This window comes from Cyprinodon tularosa, unplaced genomic scaffold (genome assembly GCF_016077235.1).
Source record: "Cyprinodon tularosa strain WSP-4 unplaced genomic scaffold, ASM1607723v1 ctg560, whole genome shotgun sequence".
Classification (NCBI taxonomy): Eukaryota; Metazoa; Chordata; class Actinopteri; order Cyprinodontiformes; family Cyprinodontidae; genus Cyprinodon; species Cyprinodon tularosa.
The window spans coordinates 375073-391167 of NW_024039297.1; the positions used below are offsets into that span (position 1 = coordinate 375073).

Genomic DNA, 16095 nt, shown 5'->3' on the forward strand with positions numbered 1-16095 from the left:
GCTGAAGCTCCTACCTGTGACAGGAAATAACTGAAGGAGCTGAAGCAGTAATCCAATGTTAACTTCCTAAATCGGAGGTCTTCAACAGGGGGTCCGCGACCCCTAGGGGGTCCTCAGAGGTACTGCATGGGGGTCGCAAAAGTTTTGGTTTTTTGACTTTTTTTTTTTTATATTCCCCCCTGGAATTTTTTTTCCATTAATTGAAATGTCTTTAAATACACATTAACATGGATTCAACACACTGTAATAAACAGAATAAATGGAGGCAGAAGATGTCTTTCAGTCATCAATGCACACAGGAGCTCTTTCAAGCTGGGCACCGTTTCATTCACAACACCTGTCCCATCAACAAGGAATCAGAATCAGACTTTAATAATCCCAGGGGGAAATTACACTATATGAAATAGACTGACTATAGGACCAGTTTGATATTACACAATTTCATGCAATATATATAAATAGGGGGTCCTCGCTCGATCTGGCCATCAGTTTGGGGTCCTTGGCCTGGAAAACCTTGAAGACCCCTGCCCTAAATGATGCATGCAGCATATATAGCCCTTCCTTCATGCTCATCCTGGTGACGGTTGGCATATGGTGTCGTTTTCTACTCCTTCAAACTTTAAAATCCTTGCAACAAACTAAACTATAATAAAACTAAAATGCTTTCTTTAAACAAAACTACGATGTTCCTCTTATATTTGGTGAATTTATGTTCAAATATTTTGCAAAAATGTGTTGCGGTGCATGATGGGGTTTAGCACCTAAAGGCTATTAGGCAATAGGATGGTTGAATTGAAAGAACCACTAGAAACAGAATCCAGAATGAGTCCAGAACATTTAAAAGCTTCTAGCCTCTTTAGAAACCAATAGCTCTATCTGTCTAACTTCTATAGTTTAAAGCATCCGAATACAGAAAATACTCAAAAAGAATAAAAATAAAGCTAGTAGCTTTTCTAAAAGTAGTCATCCTGCTCTCTGAGAGCGGCCTTAGGTTGGACATGACTTCCTTTCTAGATGTGAGTCAGAATGAAAAAATGTCGAAGAGTTGGAAGAATTAGCTTATCAACAGTAATGAATCTGCGCTGGGACCGTTTTAGTGGAAAGAACCGCCTCTGGTGCCTTCAGACAGCATGTGAGTGTTTTGGTGAAATGTGAAAAGCTTCAGTCGGTCTGGATCATCTGCAGAACGTCCCCTCAAGGTAAGCTCCGAGTGGTCCTCTCCTCATCCTTTAACTAAAACCTTTTATGTAACTTTGTAACTTTGTGACTTTAAGACAGGATTTTTTTTAATAGAAATTTTCTGGGACAATATCGTCTAATAACGAGAACATTTATATACATGTTTATGATTTGACTTTTAAATATGACTTCCCTACGACTTTAAGGATAAACTGGAGCTTTCCAGTCAGAAACCTTACAGTTATGTTCTAAGACTGTGGAAGGAAGCTGGAGAACCCAGAGAGATCCCAGACAGACTGATTCTCATTTTGTATCCACAGAGTATACAAAACACAATTCAGTTTATACAACTTAGCAGCAAAAAGTAACATTGCCGTTCATAAAGTGCAGCAGTGATCCAATCTAAGCGGTGAGGGAGAGACATGGTGGAAAAGGTTTGATCTGGAAGGTTCAGAGCAGATATGATATGGTGCAAAATGCACTAGAAAACATCTGAGTTCTATCAGGTATGATGTCATCAGTGTGATGCAGAGTTTATTCAGTTCCTCAGTGTGATGGCGGTGGGGAAGAAGCTGCTGCAGAACCTGCTGGTCCTGCATTGAATGCTGTGAAGCCTCTTCCCAGAGGACAGCAGGGAGAACAGTCCATGGTGGGGGGGTGAGCGGTCATTGATGATGTCACGGGCTCTCCTCATCCTCCACAGGAAGTCCAAGCGCTTCTGTGCCCTTTAGACCAGTGAGGTGGTGTTTCCAGTCCAGGTGAGGGTGTCTGTGATGTTTACCCCCAGGAATTTGGTGCTGGAGAGAGGGAGTTTTTCCTCTCCACTTGTTACTACAAGCATGCTTAGTGTGAGGGATTGCTGAAGAGTCAGTGAGTCGAACAGTGACTCTGAACATGTGCAGCAAATGGACTGATCTAATATGGTGGACACTGAAGGGGGGGGGGGGGGGGGGGGGGGCTGAGACACACTTAATATTATCAGCGTTCTGATGGCATTTTAGCCAAAGGATTTTTATCAAAAACATAATTAATGTGCAGAAATAAGGAATAGTTGTATTAACCACACATGGAAACAAAGTTTAATTGGACCCCCAGAAACTCCGGGCCCCAGGTGACTCGAACTCACAATCTCTTCAAAGCCCTATGCCCTAACCACTAGAGTTCAATTTTTGGGAACTCTCTGCGCCTGTCTATACCTCAGGGATCACTGGAATAAATCTTTCAAACAACCAAATTATATTCGTGGACCTGAGAATTTATTTTTTAAACTAATTCTGTAATTAAAAACTTTTTTATTTAAACTTTAAAGAGGATGAATCAGAAGAGTTTTGGAGATAAATCAGACCTGAAGTTCAGCTCAGTCAGCCTCACGGTTGGAAGGAAGGAAGGAAGGAAGGAAGGAAGGAAGGAAGGAAGGAAGGAAGGAAGGAAGGAAGGAAGGAAGGAAGGAAGGAACCCCCTCCCTCCTTCGGCCGCGTTCGGCTCAGTTCGGCTGGCTTCCGCCCCCGCTGATCAAAACAAAAGCCGCAGACGCTGAGCCGCAGGCTCCGCCCACCGCTTTACAAACCCGCTGATCCCACCTGGTTACCTTAAAGCGCCGAGCAGAGGCGCAGCTCTTTTCAGGGGGAGTGTCGCTCCGCTGCGGCACGCGCTCCACCACGGGGCAGAGCGGGGGAGGGGGGTGACGTCATGTCGTATTAAAGGACGCATTCATGTAAATGAAGCCGCATCCATCCAGCTGTTCATCTCTATTATCATGGGAAAAACCTTTTTTAAATTATAAAATCCCTTTTTCCACTCAGTAAATTAACTTCCTGAACTCTATTGGAAGATAAAGTTTACACCAAACAGCCATGAAGGGGATCAGATGATCCGAACTCTGATTCGGTTCAGTGAACTGATTCTCCGGCACCGTGGTGCGTAAAACAGAACTTAGTGCCCAGATTATGGACACTGCATAAAATGAAGGAAATGATTTTCTAAAGTCTGGATTCTGGGCAGTTTGATCATTTCTAAGCCTGCAGTCATCATTCTGGGCTCACCGCTGGTTCTGATTCGGTCCAATGCAGGGGCGGAGCTACAGGGGTGGCCATCAATTTACTAACATCAAAGATGATAAGTTCAGATTTCCTGCTCTTTTCAGAGCTAGATTTTGTTTTATGGGGTCAAGAGAAAATGTGTCTCTGCAAGTCATCTAGGAGTCTTTAGTGAAATCATAGATAAATAAAAATGTCAATAATATCAAATAATCAAGTTATGTTGATATTAGTGCTTTAAATATCAGTTTTATGCAGAATGTTTACTGATAAAAGAAGGTAAGTAATGACAATGAAAATATTTAAGCCCCAGAACTCAAACCAGAAAGAGTTTTATCTGCTATACCTTTTATCTTGAAATTACAGATGTTTAAATATATGCATCTATTTGTTGGATAGTTTGTCTTTATTTAGAAAATATGGATGTTTTTCTTGTTTATTTTCCTGTTGGAGCAGAGTAGATTGACCCTGAGGTTCTGGTGCCGATCCGCTTTCGGCCCCCCCTGAATGTACATTGGTTATTGCTTGGCCACCCTTATAAATAATTTCTGGCTACGCCTCTGATCCAATGGAAGCCTAGTGGTTCTGCTGAGGTCCAATGGAAGCCTAGTGGTTCTGATTAGGTCCAATGGAAGCCCAGGTTGCTTTGATAGCTGCCCTCAGGTCATGCGCTGCTGGTTCTGGTGTCTCTCAAAAAGCAGGGGTCCCAAACCTCCTGAGATTTATGGAAGAACAAAATCCATAATAAATAAATATAAATGTCTTTAAAACTTTATATTCATAAAAACATGGTAAATTCAATTCATGTATTTTTTGGGGGATCACTGAAGGGCTCACAGGCTTAAAATGTTTTGCTCTAACAGGTTCTGGCACAGATCCCACCTTAATTGGAACAGAACCAGCAGGCTGCCTGTGGAAGCTTCACATCGGGCCTCCAGAACCATGAGTTCAGGTTCTCCTCACTCTTCCTCCAGAATTCAGGGTCTTTGTTCTGCAAATGAAATGAAAAAAATTATTTCAATCTGGAAACAGGAGTTTGGACCTCTTAACCAGCCTGGTTCTGGTTCCGCTCAACCCGGGTTGGATCCACGTGGATCAGACTCCAGGAGCAGATAATTTCTCTTTACGATCTTCAATGGTTAACCCTATGCATCTTTTCCTTCTAAAGGTTTTTCTTCCACTAGATTTTATTGGATTTCTCATCCCTTTTTTTATGATACTGGAATTGTTCTGATAATTAAACTACATTTTTTATTTCTAGATGAAATATACCGTGAGCTATCTCTATAGTTCTGCTGCTATAGGCTTAGACTGCTGGAGGACATAGGGACCCCTTTTTCATCATTCTGCTTCATTCTATCTCTATTCTCCCACTCTGCAGAATCTATTAGTTCAATCTCTAACGTTCTGCTCTCTCTGCTTTTTCTTATCCTATAGTAGGATTTTACACGGAGCCATCGCCACAAACTCGTTTTTATTGGTTATTAATCGGGGTGTTTTAAACCAGTGTCCTTTCTGCGATCTGTCTGAAAATGTGTTCCACGTTTTTATGGAATACACAACACTAAAGACAATTTCTATCCTTTTAATTCATGTTTCTAGTCTTTTTGGGATAGTTTTAATGGACACTCTCTGTATAGGAGTTTTCCAGAACAGGAGAAGTAAGCCAAAGGCTCCACTTTTAATTTTTTTAAACCAGTGAAGCAAAGATGGCCGTTCATTGTCCTGCAGGAGGGAGCTCACCTTGATGCTCTGTGGAAGTGCAACATTAAAGCCAGAATAAGGCTGGAGTTTCACACAGAACATGGAGGATTTTATTTAGCTGGGATGTTTTAACAACATTTTATGTATTGGGTCAGATGAAGGAGAACGACAAATTAACAAGCTCCTCATTTAATGATTTTTAACTTGTTTTAAATCAATGTTGTTGAAAGTCAAAAAAGTTATCATAGTAGCTTCATCTGGTCTGTTCCTGTTTGGCTGTGACTCCATCATGGAGAGAAATATCAGCTGTGCTGCTGCCATCAACACCTTTGTTTCTAGATGTTGGAGCTTGGCCTGTTTTCCAGTGTAGTCCTGTTTCTCTGACTGTGACTAACTGGATGTGCTCTCTTCATCCTCTGACATGGGAGCTGGCTCGGAGCTCGTCTGCCTGGCTGTGTGTTTCCTGGACGGGGCCGCCTGTGGAGCTGGTTGACAGTTGCCTTTTGTATCTATGCTTCTTTTTCTATGTCTGCTTCTGTCTCCTTGAACCCCAGTGGGCCTCAGCAGATGGCCGCTCACACTGAGCCTGGTTCTGATGGAGGTTTCTTCCTGTTCAAAGGGAGTTTTTCCTCTCCACTGTCGCTACAAGCATGCTTAGTGTGAGGGATTGCTGAAGAGTCAATGAGTCGAAGCAATCAGCTGGTTTTCCTTAGATAGAAAACTTTGAATCAATCTGACTGGATGATCTGGTTGAACTGAGATGACATGATGTGAATCGGAGCTATAGAAATAAACTGAATAGAATAGAATCTATACAATTAAAGATTTCACTTTCTGAAATTGACAATTTGAATTTGTTGTGATATCCCTTTTCATGTGAATTTAGAGGATAAGATGAGGAGGTGGTGTTTCCTCCCGGTTCGCGCGCAAACAGGAGCTTATTACCCGGGAATTTTCGAGATAAAAGGAAGCAGACAGGAAGTCTGACATTTGGGAATTTGTACTGTTATTCTCTGAAAGCCAAAATGGCGTCACGGCCAAGGCAGCACATGTGGGCGGGGAAATGTCGCTGCGCCTCTATTCGGCTATTTTCGGCCTGTGTCGGAAAACATGCGGAGCTGCAGCAGAAGCAGCGGGCGACGTGGAGAGCGAAGCCGCGAGAGGAGCAGCGCGACCGGGGGAAGATTCCAAGCAGTGAGCGGTCAGCGGGGATCGGGCGGGGGGGTCTGAACAGAAGAATGAGAGAAGCCCCCACCCGGACGGGCCGACAACATGAACGGGGCCGTGTACATTTCGTTTTTCCAGGGCCAGCTGGAGTCCGTGCTGGAGCAGGTCGTTCAGCTCGCCGTCCAGGAAATCAGCAAGTCGGTGGGTTCCAGCCTGAACGCCCTGCTGCTGGAGACGGTCTCCAAGGAGCAGGAAAACCGCCGGCTCCGCCTGCAGCTGCAGACCCGGGAGGGCCGGGGCTCCACCTCCCCGGAGGACGGAGGCTCCGCGGCGGGCGGTAGGAGCAGCAAGGCGGGCGAAGAGCGAGCAGACGGCGGCAGGACAAAGCCCGAGCCACGCGGTGCTGCGGCGCGGAGCGGCGAGCCCGTGGCGTCCGTGGACACGCGCCGCCTGGAGCAGAGAGGACGGGTTGTAGGTGAGCCACTGATCCGCGACACCAAACAAAGAGCCCGGAGAGGCGTTGCGTAAGCGGGTTAGATGCGTAAACAGGCTGCAGGAGCAGGGAGGCCCGCGGGGGGAGGGACCAGGAGCCCCGGCCTGTCCTGGCGCTCAGAGCGGGACGCAGCGGCCTCAGAGGGCGGATAGAGCCGCTCCCAGGGGGAGGGGGAGCCCGCCGACACCGAACCTGCTGGGTTAAAAATAAAGCGGCCTGTGGACCCGCAGCCTGTAGGTCACAAAGCGCTGCTGTCCCGCCTGACAGGGACCCCTTCTGGAGCGGAGTTCAGCTGCTGATCCTGCAGGTTTCTGGGCTTCCTTTAAACAAACCGACCCAGAACAAGAATCACTGTTTGACGTCATTAAAGGACCAGCGGGATAAAAAATAAAAGTTTTCTTTCTTTAAACATTATGATGCTTTTCCTCCATCCTTCCTCCTCCAGCAGCTGCTGTAGTTTCTGCCTCAATGGAGACAAAGTGGCTGATTTAGCAGCTAATCTGCACAGTGACAGCTACTGCTCTCCGCTTTAAGCCTAGTTTATGTTCAGAAAGCAGGTCTACTGCAGTTAACGCAGATATTCCCCCCCTTCCGCAGACACTCTGGTTCACCTCTCCAAAATTTTAGGTGACAGCAGACAGGAGGCCTCTGATTGGACAGTTCTAATGGCAGAAGCGCCGTCCTCGGACTCTATCCCAGACACCCTGCAGGACGCTAGTTTGTAGCTCTGAGCGACGGTCTGTTGGTTTGCACCCGAAGCCAAAACACACGTGTCGTCTGGCGTTGGATGAGGGGTTGTAGATGGCGAACAAGCTCATGAAACCAACACGGACGCCCCAGTCCTAGCTAGTTCCTGATTGGCCCTCTGGCGTTGTGGCGTGGAATAACTTAGCGCAGACCACTCTTCAATATTGGGCAGAAATCAAAAATATCCGCAACAAGCTAACTGACTGCTGCGGGTGATTCACACCCCTCAACTGATCTTAGGGCTCTGTCACATTTATCCAGCGTCCGCCTGATGTCCCAGAATCTCCTAAAACGCTGGCATACGCCGAACTTTCTATTTTGGCCGCATACATGGTGTTCATAACGAGTCCAGAACTTCTGTCCGACAGCCTAACTTATGCATGACGCACGGCAGCGTAATGCCCAGGAAATGATGCACAATCATGGGCACCATCATTTGTTGGTGGTGGGCGTGAACGCAGGGAGGATCCATCACTCACCTTCTGGTTCACGCTATGATGGGGATGAAGTCTGGAGGAGAAGTTACTCAGAGGTTTGGGAGAAGCTAGACGCCACGACTGATGACTAACCGACACTTAAAGTAGGTCAACCATCAGATAACTTATGGTCCATGTGTGGCACATGCTGGCATACCTCTGGATGCTCCAAATTATTGCTAAAAATGAAGCAATATTTTAATAAATGCTCAAAATTTCTCAACGTACGTATGTCGATGCGTCCCACCGTGAATGCCCAACCTATGCCGGCGTTTTAGCCAGATTATTCCTACGTCAGGCATAAGCTGGTCTAAATCGTTCCCGGGTCCGTTCATGGGTCCATCAATTATTTTACTCATCAAAGATTTATTGATTTCTCTTTTCAATAAATCCAGAAGAAAATAACCTCTTAGTCTATAAAAGTGTTTTAGTGATGATATTTCTGATCTGCATGTCAGTCATGCAAAAAGCTGTAAAATCCTTTTTGTGTATTTTATTATTACGGGAAAATATTTTAGCTTCCAAAATGTTCCCTTCATTTCGTTAAGGATCCCAGAATAAACCGAAAGCAAGAGGAAGATTCTAGAGTCTGTGAAGCATAACTCTGGGTAAATTATTCCCAGATTACAAGATTATTTCAATAATTTAATCCGATGAATCGTTAAGATCTCAGATCCTTTAAACCAAAATAAAAAACCTTGAAATAAACCAGAAAGGTCCCTGAGGCGGATCCACCGTTGACATCCTGATTGGACTCAGAGCTCAGCTCTCAGAGAAGGAAGCAAACCCAGGAACCTTCTGGTGGTTCCACTGAGGGAACCGGATCAGGAGCAGATCTTTGAGGAATAAAAAGCTTTGAATGTTTGATGTTCTGCTGAGTTTGGATCATTGAGGGAACGCCGCCCTGGATGGACGAAACAAGCGACAGCAGAACCAGGAAAACAACAGAACCACAGAACTGGGCCGGTCCTGCAGATTCCAGTCTGCTTCAGCCGAGCTCCAGCCAATGACGTCGCTGGGTTTTCCTTTCATCCAATCAGATATTTAGGATTTCTCAAAGCGTTGGTCCAACGTTCCTTTAGCTGCCGACTCATGATTAAGAGAAACGACCAAAAAGGGATTGAACTAACAGATTCTGCAGAGTGGGAGAATAGAGATAGAATGAAGCAGAATGATGAAAAAGGGGTCCCTATGTCCTCCAGCAGTCTAAGCCTATAGCAGCAGAACTATAGAGATAGCTCAGGATAACCTGAGCCACTCTAACTAGAAGCTTTATCAAAAAGGAAAGTTTTAAGCCTAGTCTTAAAAGTAGACAGGGTGTCTGCCTCACGGACTAAAACTGGTAGTTGGTTCCACAGGAGAGGAGCCTGATAACTAAAAGATCTGCCTCCCATTCTACTTTTAGAAATTCTAGGAACCACTGGTAAACCTGCAGATTGAGAGCGAAGTGCTCTGTTAGGAACATAAGGAACAATCAGATCTCTGATATCAGATGGAATACCCCCCCCCCCCCCCCCCCCCCCCCCCCCCCATACGGCACCAGCTACATTAAAAACTGGGCCACCATCATGGCCTCCTGCTGCTAGAGTTGATCTGAGGACAGCCTTTGGCTTCTGCCAATCAGGTTCAATCGTAGGTGCAGGGAGGCGGGGCCTAAAGCCAACAGTGTGATGTAATGATGAGGTTGCTTCACTGTCACTGTCAGATGACATGGTGACCTAAAAAAAAAATCTGTTGCCATGGAGACGGAGGGTGAAGACAGGAGGTGTGTGTCTCTCTGGCTATGTTCACACTGCAGCCTGAAGCGACCCAAATCTGATTTTATTTGCCCACATGCGACCTGGATCTGATCTTTTTATGGCAGTCTGAACAACATGGATCCGATTTGTTCCAGTGAGACCCAGGCCACTTGGCTCTGTGGTCCTGAACCCGATATGAATCTGATCTTTTCAATGCGACCTGAACGCCATTAATACCCGACAAAGGTCACTATTCTGCGTCTTGCTATGAAGATGCAGCAAGAAAAACAACCATGGCGGACGATGATGATGCGCAGAGCAGTATTTATGTTTATAGATATTCAAAAGATTGAGTTTTTATGGTTGGAAAAGACCGCTAGATGCGTGCCGGCCCAAAAAGACCGCTAGATGTGCGCCGGCCCAAAATGACCGCTAGATGTGCGCTGGCCCAAAAAGACCGCTAGATGCGTGCCAGCCCAAAAAGACCGCTAGATGCGTGCCAGCCCAAAAAGACCGCTAGATGCGCGCCGGCGCTACCATCCATGTTTCCGACTCGTAAAGTAAATAAAGCCGATCTGCTCTCTAGCTGGAAGCTACAGAACAGAGCAGATAAAGGATCAGAGCAACGAAGCGTCAAAGCCACTGAGCCACCGTTTGAGTCCAGATTTCTGCGGTTGCGCGTATTTGACGCCATCGGTGTGAACGCAGCATTAGACGGAAGCAGAGTTTTTATGTTCATGCCAGTATCCGCCATAGGATCAGAACTTCCTTTGTGTCCTCGGCTGCTGAAGCCCAGAGGAATCGCTGAACGTATCGGCCGACACTGAGAGTATCGCTGAAGACAGCCAGATATCGGTCCGCCTCCGCCGTCGGTATTTCCTGATCAATCTCAGAGGTTCTGATGTTCTGACCCGTCTGTTCCTCAGACCAGCTGAAGTCCGTCATGGAGCAGGTTCTGGCCTTCGCTCTGCGGGAGCTGACCAAGATCGTGGAGGCGTCGTTCGACGACCTGCTGCTGGAGATCACCAAGATGGAGAAGGAGCAGCAGATGCTGGAGGAGCAGCTGGAGAGGGGCTCAGAGCGAGGGGGGGGAGGGGGCAGGAGGCGGGGCTCCGTCAACGACTCGGAGTCGCCCAGCGGGTCCGAGGACACCAGGGAGGAACCGGCCGAGGAGTCCAAAGAGGCGGCGCCAACAGACGGTGAGTTATCAGCTCCTATTGGTCCGCTGGGCCTGAATGATGAGGTCACAGAATGTCCTCTCACTCCCCCCCCCCCCCCCAACAGGCTCAGGGCGGCCCCCCAACCCCCCCGCACCCCAGGACTGGGTTCCCATCCTGGACAAGGTGTTCGGTCAGAAATGGAGCAGCGACGTTTGGCCGATGAAAGGCGAAGGCGTAGACGGCTGCAGCGATGGGCGGGGCCTGATGGAGAGGGGGGGCAGGCACGCTGACCTCGTCTCCTCCTCCTCAGTTATCCTACAGCCCTTCCCCTCCTCCCCCCAGCAGGATCCCCGCTGGACCCCCCTGGAGGACATGGAGGTGTTTTCTCCTGACGACCAAGAAGCTGCAGACAGTCAGACGGACGCCGCCGCCGCCACCGCCCCTCCCACACCGGGACCCCCCCTCAGCCCCTCAGGTGAGCAAAACAAACGCTCCCAAACTGCACAGAAGAAACTAGAGAACAAAAAAAACAAACAGTAGTTTGGTGGTGGTGGAGATTCAACCGAAAAATAAAACAAAACCAAATAAAGTTTAAAGAATTTCAAGTTTCTGACTTTAACATTTATAATGGGAAGCTAAGGTGCACTGAAAATAATAATTTGTACATTTTTAAAATCAGTGACACAGCAAAGTTTAAAGCTATAAATTTTAGATTAATATGCAACAAAAAAAATTCTATTCAGTTTATTTTAACAATTCAACCAGAAAAATTACCCAAATAGAAAAGAATGAGTTTGTTTGGCCACTAGAGGGCAGCAGACATTCATCTTTGTTTTCTGGCTTAGAACCAGTAAAGGAGCAGAACTGGTTTATTCTCCTCCTCACTGGTTCTGATGAAGGTTCTGATCTACTGTGACCTTTGACCCCTCAGGTCGTCGCTCCTCCGCCTCCATGCTTCATCGCCTCCTCACGCTGCCCTCTCAGCTGCTGGGCGACGACGAAGACGCCGCTGCCAAGGAGACGCTGATCGCCTTGGCGACCAACGGCAGCAGCGACCAGCAGGAAGACTCCGAGCCCCCCGATTGGGTCAGGGCGGCGGAGGAGGACGAAGAGGAGGAGGAAGAAGAGGAGGATGGGGACAAAGGCAGGAAGGTGAGGACGGAGAGCGGCGGCGGGTTCTTGTCTGCGGTTCTGGTCTCCTGACGCTCGGTTCTGTTTTGTTTGGCAGAAGAAGCGGCGGCGGGTCTGGTCTGAATGTGAGGAGTGTGGTCGCAGGTTCAGTCGGATGTCCCTCCTGAAGGCTCACCGCCAAACGCACGCTGCCAGCGATGCAGCGGGCGCCGACCCGTCCTCGGCTCCGGGGCCCGGCGCCGCCTCACCGCTGCGCTGCTCCGAATGTGGAAAGAGGTTCTCCTCCAACACCCGCCTGCACAGCCACATGCGGACTCAGCACCCAGAGAGCCGGTCCTGAGGCCGCAGGCCCGGTCCGGCCCGGACCGAGGGGGAGCCGGCTTTTATTCTGAAAGGCAGCAGGAAGCGGGATCACTGAGGCCCATTTTACCTCAGAATCAGAGTCCAGTTCTGGTTCTAATATGGAAACTGAAAACCAGAGTTCTTCACAGACAGAAGGCAGTTTTTTTAATCAGATCAGAAGAAAAGACTTCAGGGAACCAGAACCAGAGGTCCAAACCCGTGGAGACCAGTTACAGAGCTGCAGCTATGGATCCTTCAGGTAACGGAGGACCCAACCACAACTCTGCGGGTTTTCGTCCCCGTCTCGCTTTTCTGATGAAGTAACAAAATTAAACGAGGTCCAGAGAAGTTCCGGCCCAGATCCACTGGAGGAGGTTTGAACTACGGGTTTTACTTGAAATCTGAGCCGATGAGAAGATTTTGGGTCTGCAGGAACTTTTTTTTAAAGATGGTACCGGTCAGTCGTTCCGTTTCTAATGAACGGACCAGAACCGGACCCAGAAAACCGAGGGGATGAAGGGAAACCGCCCTCCTCCTCCTCTGCTCTTCCTCTTTGTGTGTAGGTTAGTCCTCCTGGGGAACAGGAAGTGACCTCAGACTGAGGCTTCCTGGCGGGTTTCTCCTCATGTTGGATAAGAACCGGGTTTTCTAAGTGTCCTTTTTGTTGAACCACCACATTCTTCCTCCTCCTTCACTGCCTGGGTCGGCGCTCTGTGGTTCTGGACCATCTTTGGGGAACTTCAGGAACTTGTGGGGTCGGTGGCTTCGTTTGTTCGGAATCCAGTCCTCTGCTTCCTCGCACGGCGGCCATGTTGTTTACAGTTGTTAAGCCGCCGGCGGGCGGACCCGACCCGACCCGGTCCGTCTGGAACAGGCAACCAGACGGAGGCCCGTTACTGCCAGGAAGAACGTCGACCTTTTTCATCTCACCCTGATTATTCATTGTCAAGATTTATGGAGCTAAATTTGGGCCATAAAGTTTGATCAAAAACACATTTTTTAAACAAAAAACGTTTTACTGTATTTTCCGGACTATAAGTCGCTATTTTTTCCCACGATTTGAACCATAAGAAGGTGCAACTGCCAGAAGGGGAAGTCAAAGTTAAAAACGGAAGAATAAGGGGCTAATTTTCATTTAGCACACCATGCTAGCAGCTAGCATGGCGCAGAACAAATTCACACATTTTTACATTTATTTTCCGCATTAAAGCTGCTGAACCAATAAAGAGACTGAGCTCAACTCCTGCAGAGCTGAAATAAAGAGCTGATGAAGCTCCGTCTTTCAGGAGAAGCTCTTACTGCTGCGAGCTAACAAGCTAATGGGAGCTAGCATTTTTCTTCCTCCCTACTCCGGGGGCAATATGTAGAGCTCCCCCTACAGGTTTGGTGGGAGACAGTTCAGTAGATATCAGCAGCTTATAGCGCGGTGAGCTTATAGTTAGATGCTGTAGTCTGGAAAATATGGTAAATATACATATATATAAAAAAAAAAAATGTAAAGTAAAAATCTTTTTTTTTTCTTTTTTTTTTTTTATTCAAACCAATCCTAAAAACATAGATTATCAATGATGCATTAAAGACGTTTCGAGTTCCTACAGTTCCTGAATGCGACAGCTGGGAATGATTGGTGCCTAATCTGTCATCAGAGCCCCGCCCCTTTTTCAGTTAATTCTATTCTTTTCCAGATTTTGATGTTTCTTTCTGTTTTAAAAGATAATTTGTTTCACATTTCTTTTAGATTACTCTTCTTATTACAGTAATTTTTTTGTTCCAATTTTTTTTTTCAGATTTATTTCTAGTTTAAATATTTTAGTATTCAGTTTTAGAAACAGTTTTTTAAGTTTAAAAATAGTTTTGGATTGAAGTTTATGGCCATAATGTAGCTCCATATTTTTCTAATAACCCTCAGTTTACAGAAAGCAAACGTTAGAAAGACGCTGCGGTTCTGATGAGACAAATATGGGTTTTATTTGAATAATAATTGTCTGGAATCTGGATGAAAAAATTTAAACGATGATCTGTTACCAGCAAACGTCTCCCTGGAATCAACCTGCTGGAAAAACGATCTATAAAATATATCCTATCTATATCAGATGGAGGCATAAATCCGGTTTAGTCTCCATCTCTGCGCTTATTTTAGACGAACTGGAAGTTCATCAAGAAACGAGGATTAAAGTAAAATATTTAAATTAGGGCTGCAACTAATTATTATTTAGCTAATTGATTCATCTGTTGATTATTTTTTCGATTAATAATCTGATTGGTCCCTTAAAGATGATTTTTTACTAAATTAAACCAGATAAACTTTAGTTTGATAGAGAATACTGACAGATGATTTGTTCGCAATGATGATTTACATATTTTCTTAGACTCTTGGTAGAATTCCTGCTCTGTCAGCTAAAGGTAAATTTTACAGTCTCTGTTTCTAAATTATTTGACAATTATTGTTTCAGCCCTAATTTAAAGTAAATTAGTTTTTAGAGATTTGGTTCGGCATAAAAAACCTTTAAGATCCAACAGTTGAATAAAATGATGATGAATTTGTTCTTTCTTATCAGAATCATTTGAAAGCAGCTTCTTTCTGCACTTAAAGCCTCACATTAAATAACGTGATGCTTCAGAAACGGGAATATTTTCCCCTAAAGGCAGGAAAATGCTGTCGGCTGTCCTTTGGCGTCGGTTTCCAGGGAAACGGGTTTTGGGGTGGTTCCTGGGGTGGGGGGGGGGGACTCGTCTCTCTGTCTGTGCCTGATGATGAAGCTGTATGACTGAAGTGTTTGTGTTGAAGTTGAAGGCTGGGACCTGCAGGGCTCCGGGTCCGGCTCCCGGTCCGACTCGACCCGACCCGTCCGGGTTCTGCTTGGCCAACCGCGCGGGTCGGACCTCTCAGCCTCCATCATGTTGACATACCTCATTTTTTAAGTGTTTCTGTGTCCAAACAGACCCGAATACCTCAGCTGTACAGTTCACATGTTTTTGTTCTGGGAGTTGTTAAAATTTTTTTTAAATTTTTGTGTTTGGATGCGTCTCAGATTTCCTCCTCAGCCTGAAGCCTTCCTCTAAAAGAATAATTTCTTCATTACCTCTTTTTTTTACGGATTTAGTTAAATAAATTAACCAGCAGAGAAATTATTAAATATGGACAAAGATGTATGGAAACCCAATAATGACAAAATTAGGAAAACCTTTGAATTAAACTAAAGGAGCAAAAAGCATTATGTTAAGAAAATTAATAATTACTCATTGGACTATTATCTATTGTTGAGTAAATAAAAAGATAATTAGTACTTTAATTCAACTTTAAAGCTACTTAGGTTTTTTTTTTTGCCAAATAATTTTTTATGAGTTTTGAAAAATAAAATATTACTTTTAATAAACAGATTTTTTAAAAGGAAATAACTGGAAACTAATAATAAAATAAGAATTTAAAATAGTTACATTTGGAAAAAAGCAACAAATTTTAAATAGAAACTTGAGAATCTTGAGATGCTGTAAAATTTGGAGCATTTTTAGAGAAAATGCTTTAAATTTCCCTGCATGGCTCGGCTTCAGCGCTCTGATGGAGAACCTGCGATCTCCAGTCGCTGTAAAAACGGAATGACTTCAAATATATTTACCCTGAATTTAAGAAAGAAATAAGATTTTGATTTAATGGAAAGGGGAGTTTTTTCCTTGAAATAAGATGATCAGAAATTCTGCACTTATAGATAATAGAAATATGTCTTTTATTTTATTTTAAAGCTAAATTGTCTTTTTCCTTTGTCAGATCGTCTTACCTGCTCAGGTTGCTCTGATCTTGATAAAAACTGACTTTATTTTTAGCAGCGGTGTTCCTGCAGAGGCAGCTGGGATCATGTGACCTTTTGAACCAATCACTGCTCCTCCTGTCATGTTTACACAGAGAAATTAAAACCAGAACAA

At 45.4% G+C, this 16095-nt stretch overlaps 1 protein-coding gene across 3 annotated transcripts; it reads left to right on the top strand.

Moving 5' to 3' along the window:
* The first annotated feature begins 6012 nt into the window (after nucleotides 1–6012).
* On the top strand, nucleotides 6013–15414 carry si:dkeyp-113d7.10 (MAP7 domain-containing protein 1). 3 transcript variants are annotated; one of them, XM_038305642.1, is made up of 5 exons: nucleotides 6013–6561; nucleotides 10468–10740; nucleotides 10826–11176; nucleotides 11633–11853; nucleotides 11933–15414. In XM_038305642.1, exons 1-5 carry the CDS (start codon nucleotides 6192–6194, stop codon nucleotides 12170–12172), a joined length of 1455 nt encoding a protein of 484 aa, XP_038161570.1. In that variant the 5' UTR covers nucleotides 6013–6191; the 3' UTR covers nucleotides 12173–15414. The 3 variants fall into 3 exon arrangements, with proteins under 3 accessions (XP_038161570.1, XP_038161569.1, XP_038161568.1); XM_038305641.1 differs by having other exon boundaries at nucleotides 10826–11168; nucleotides 11625–11853; nucleotides 11930–15414; XM_038305640.1 differs by having other exon boundaries at nucleotides 6014–6561; nucleotides 11930–15414.
* Nucleotides 15415–16095: the final 681 nt, after the last annotated feature.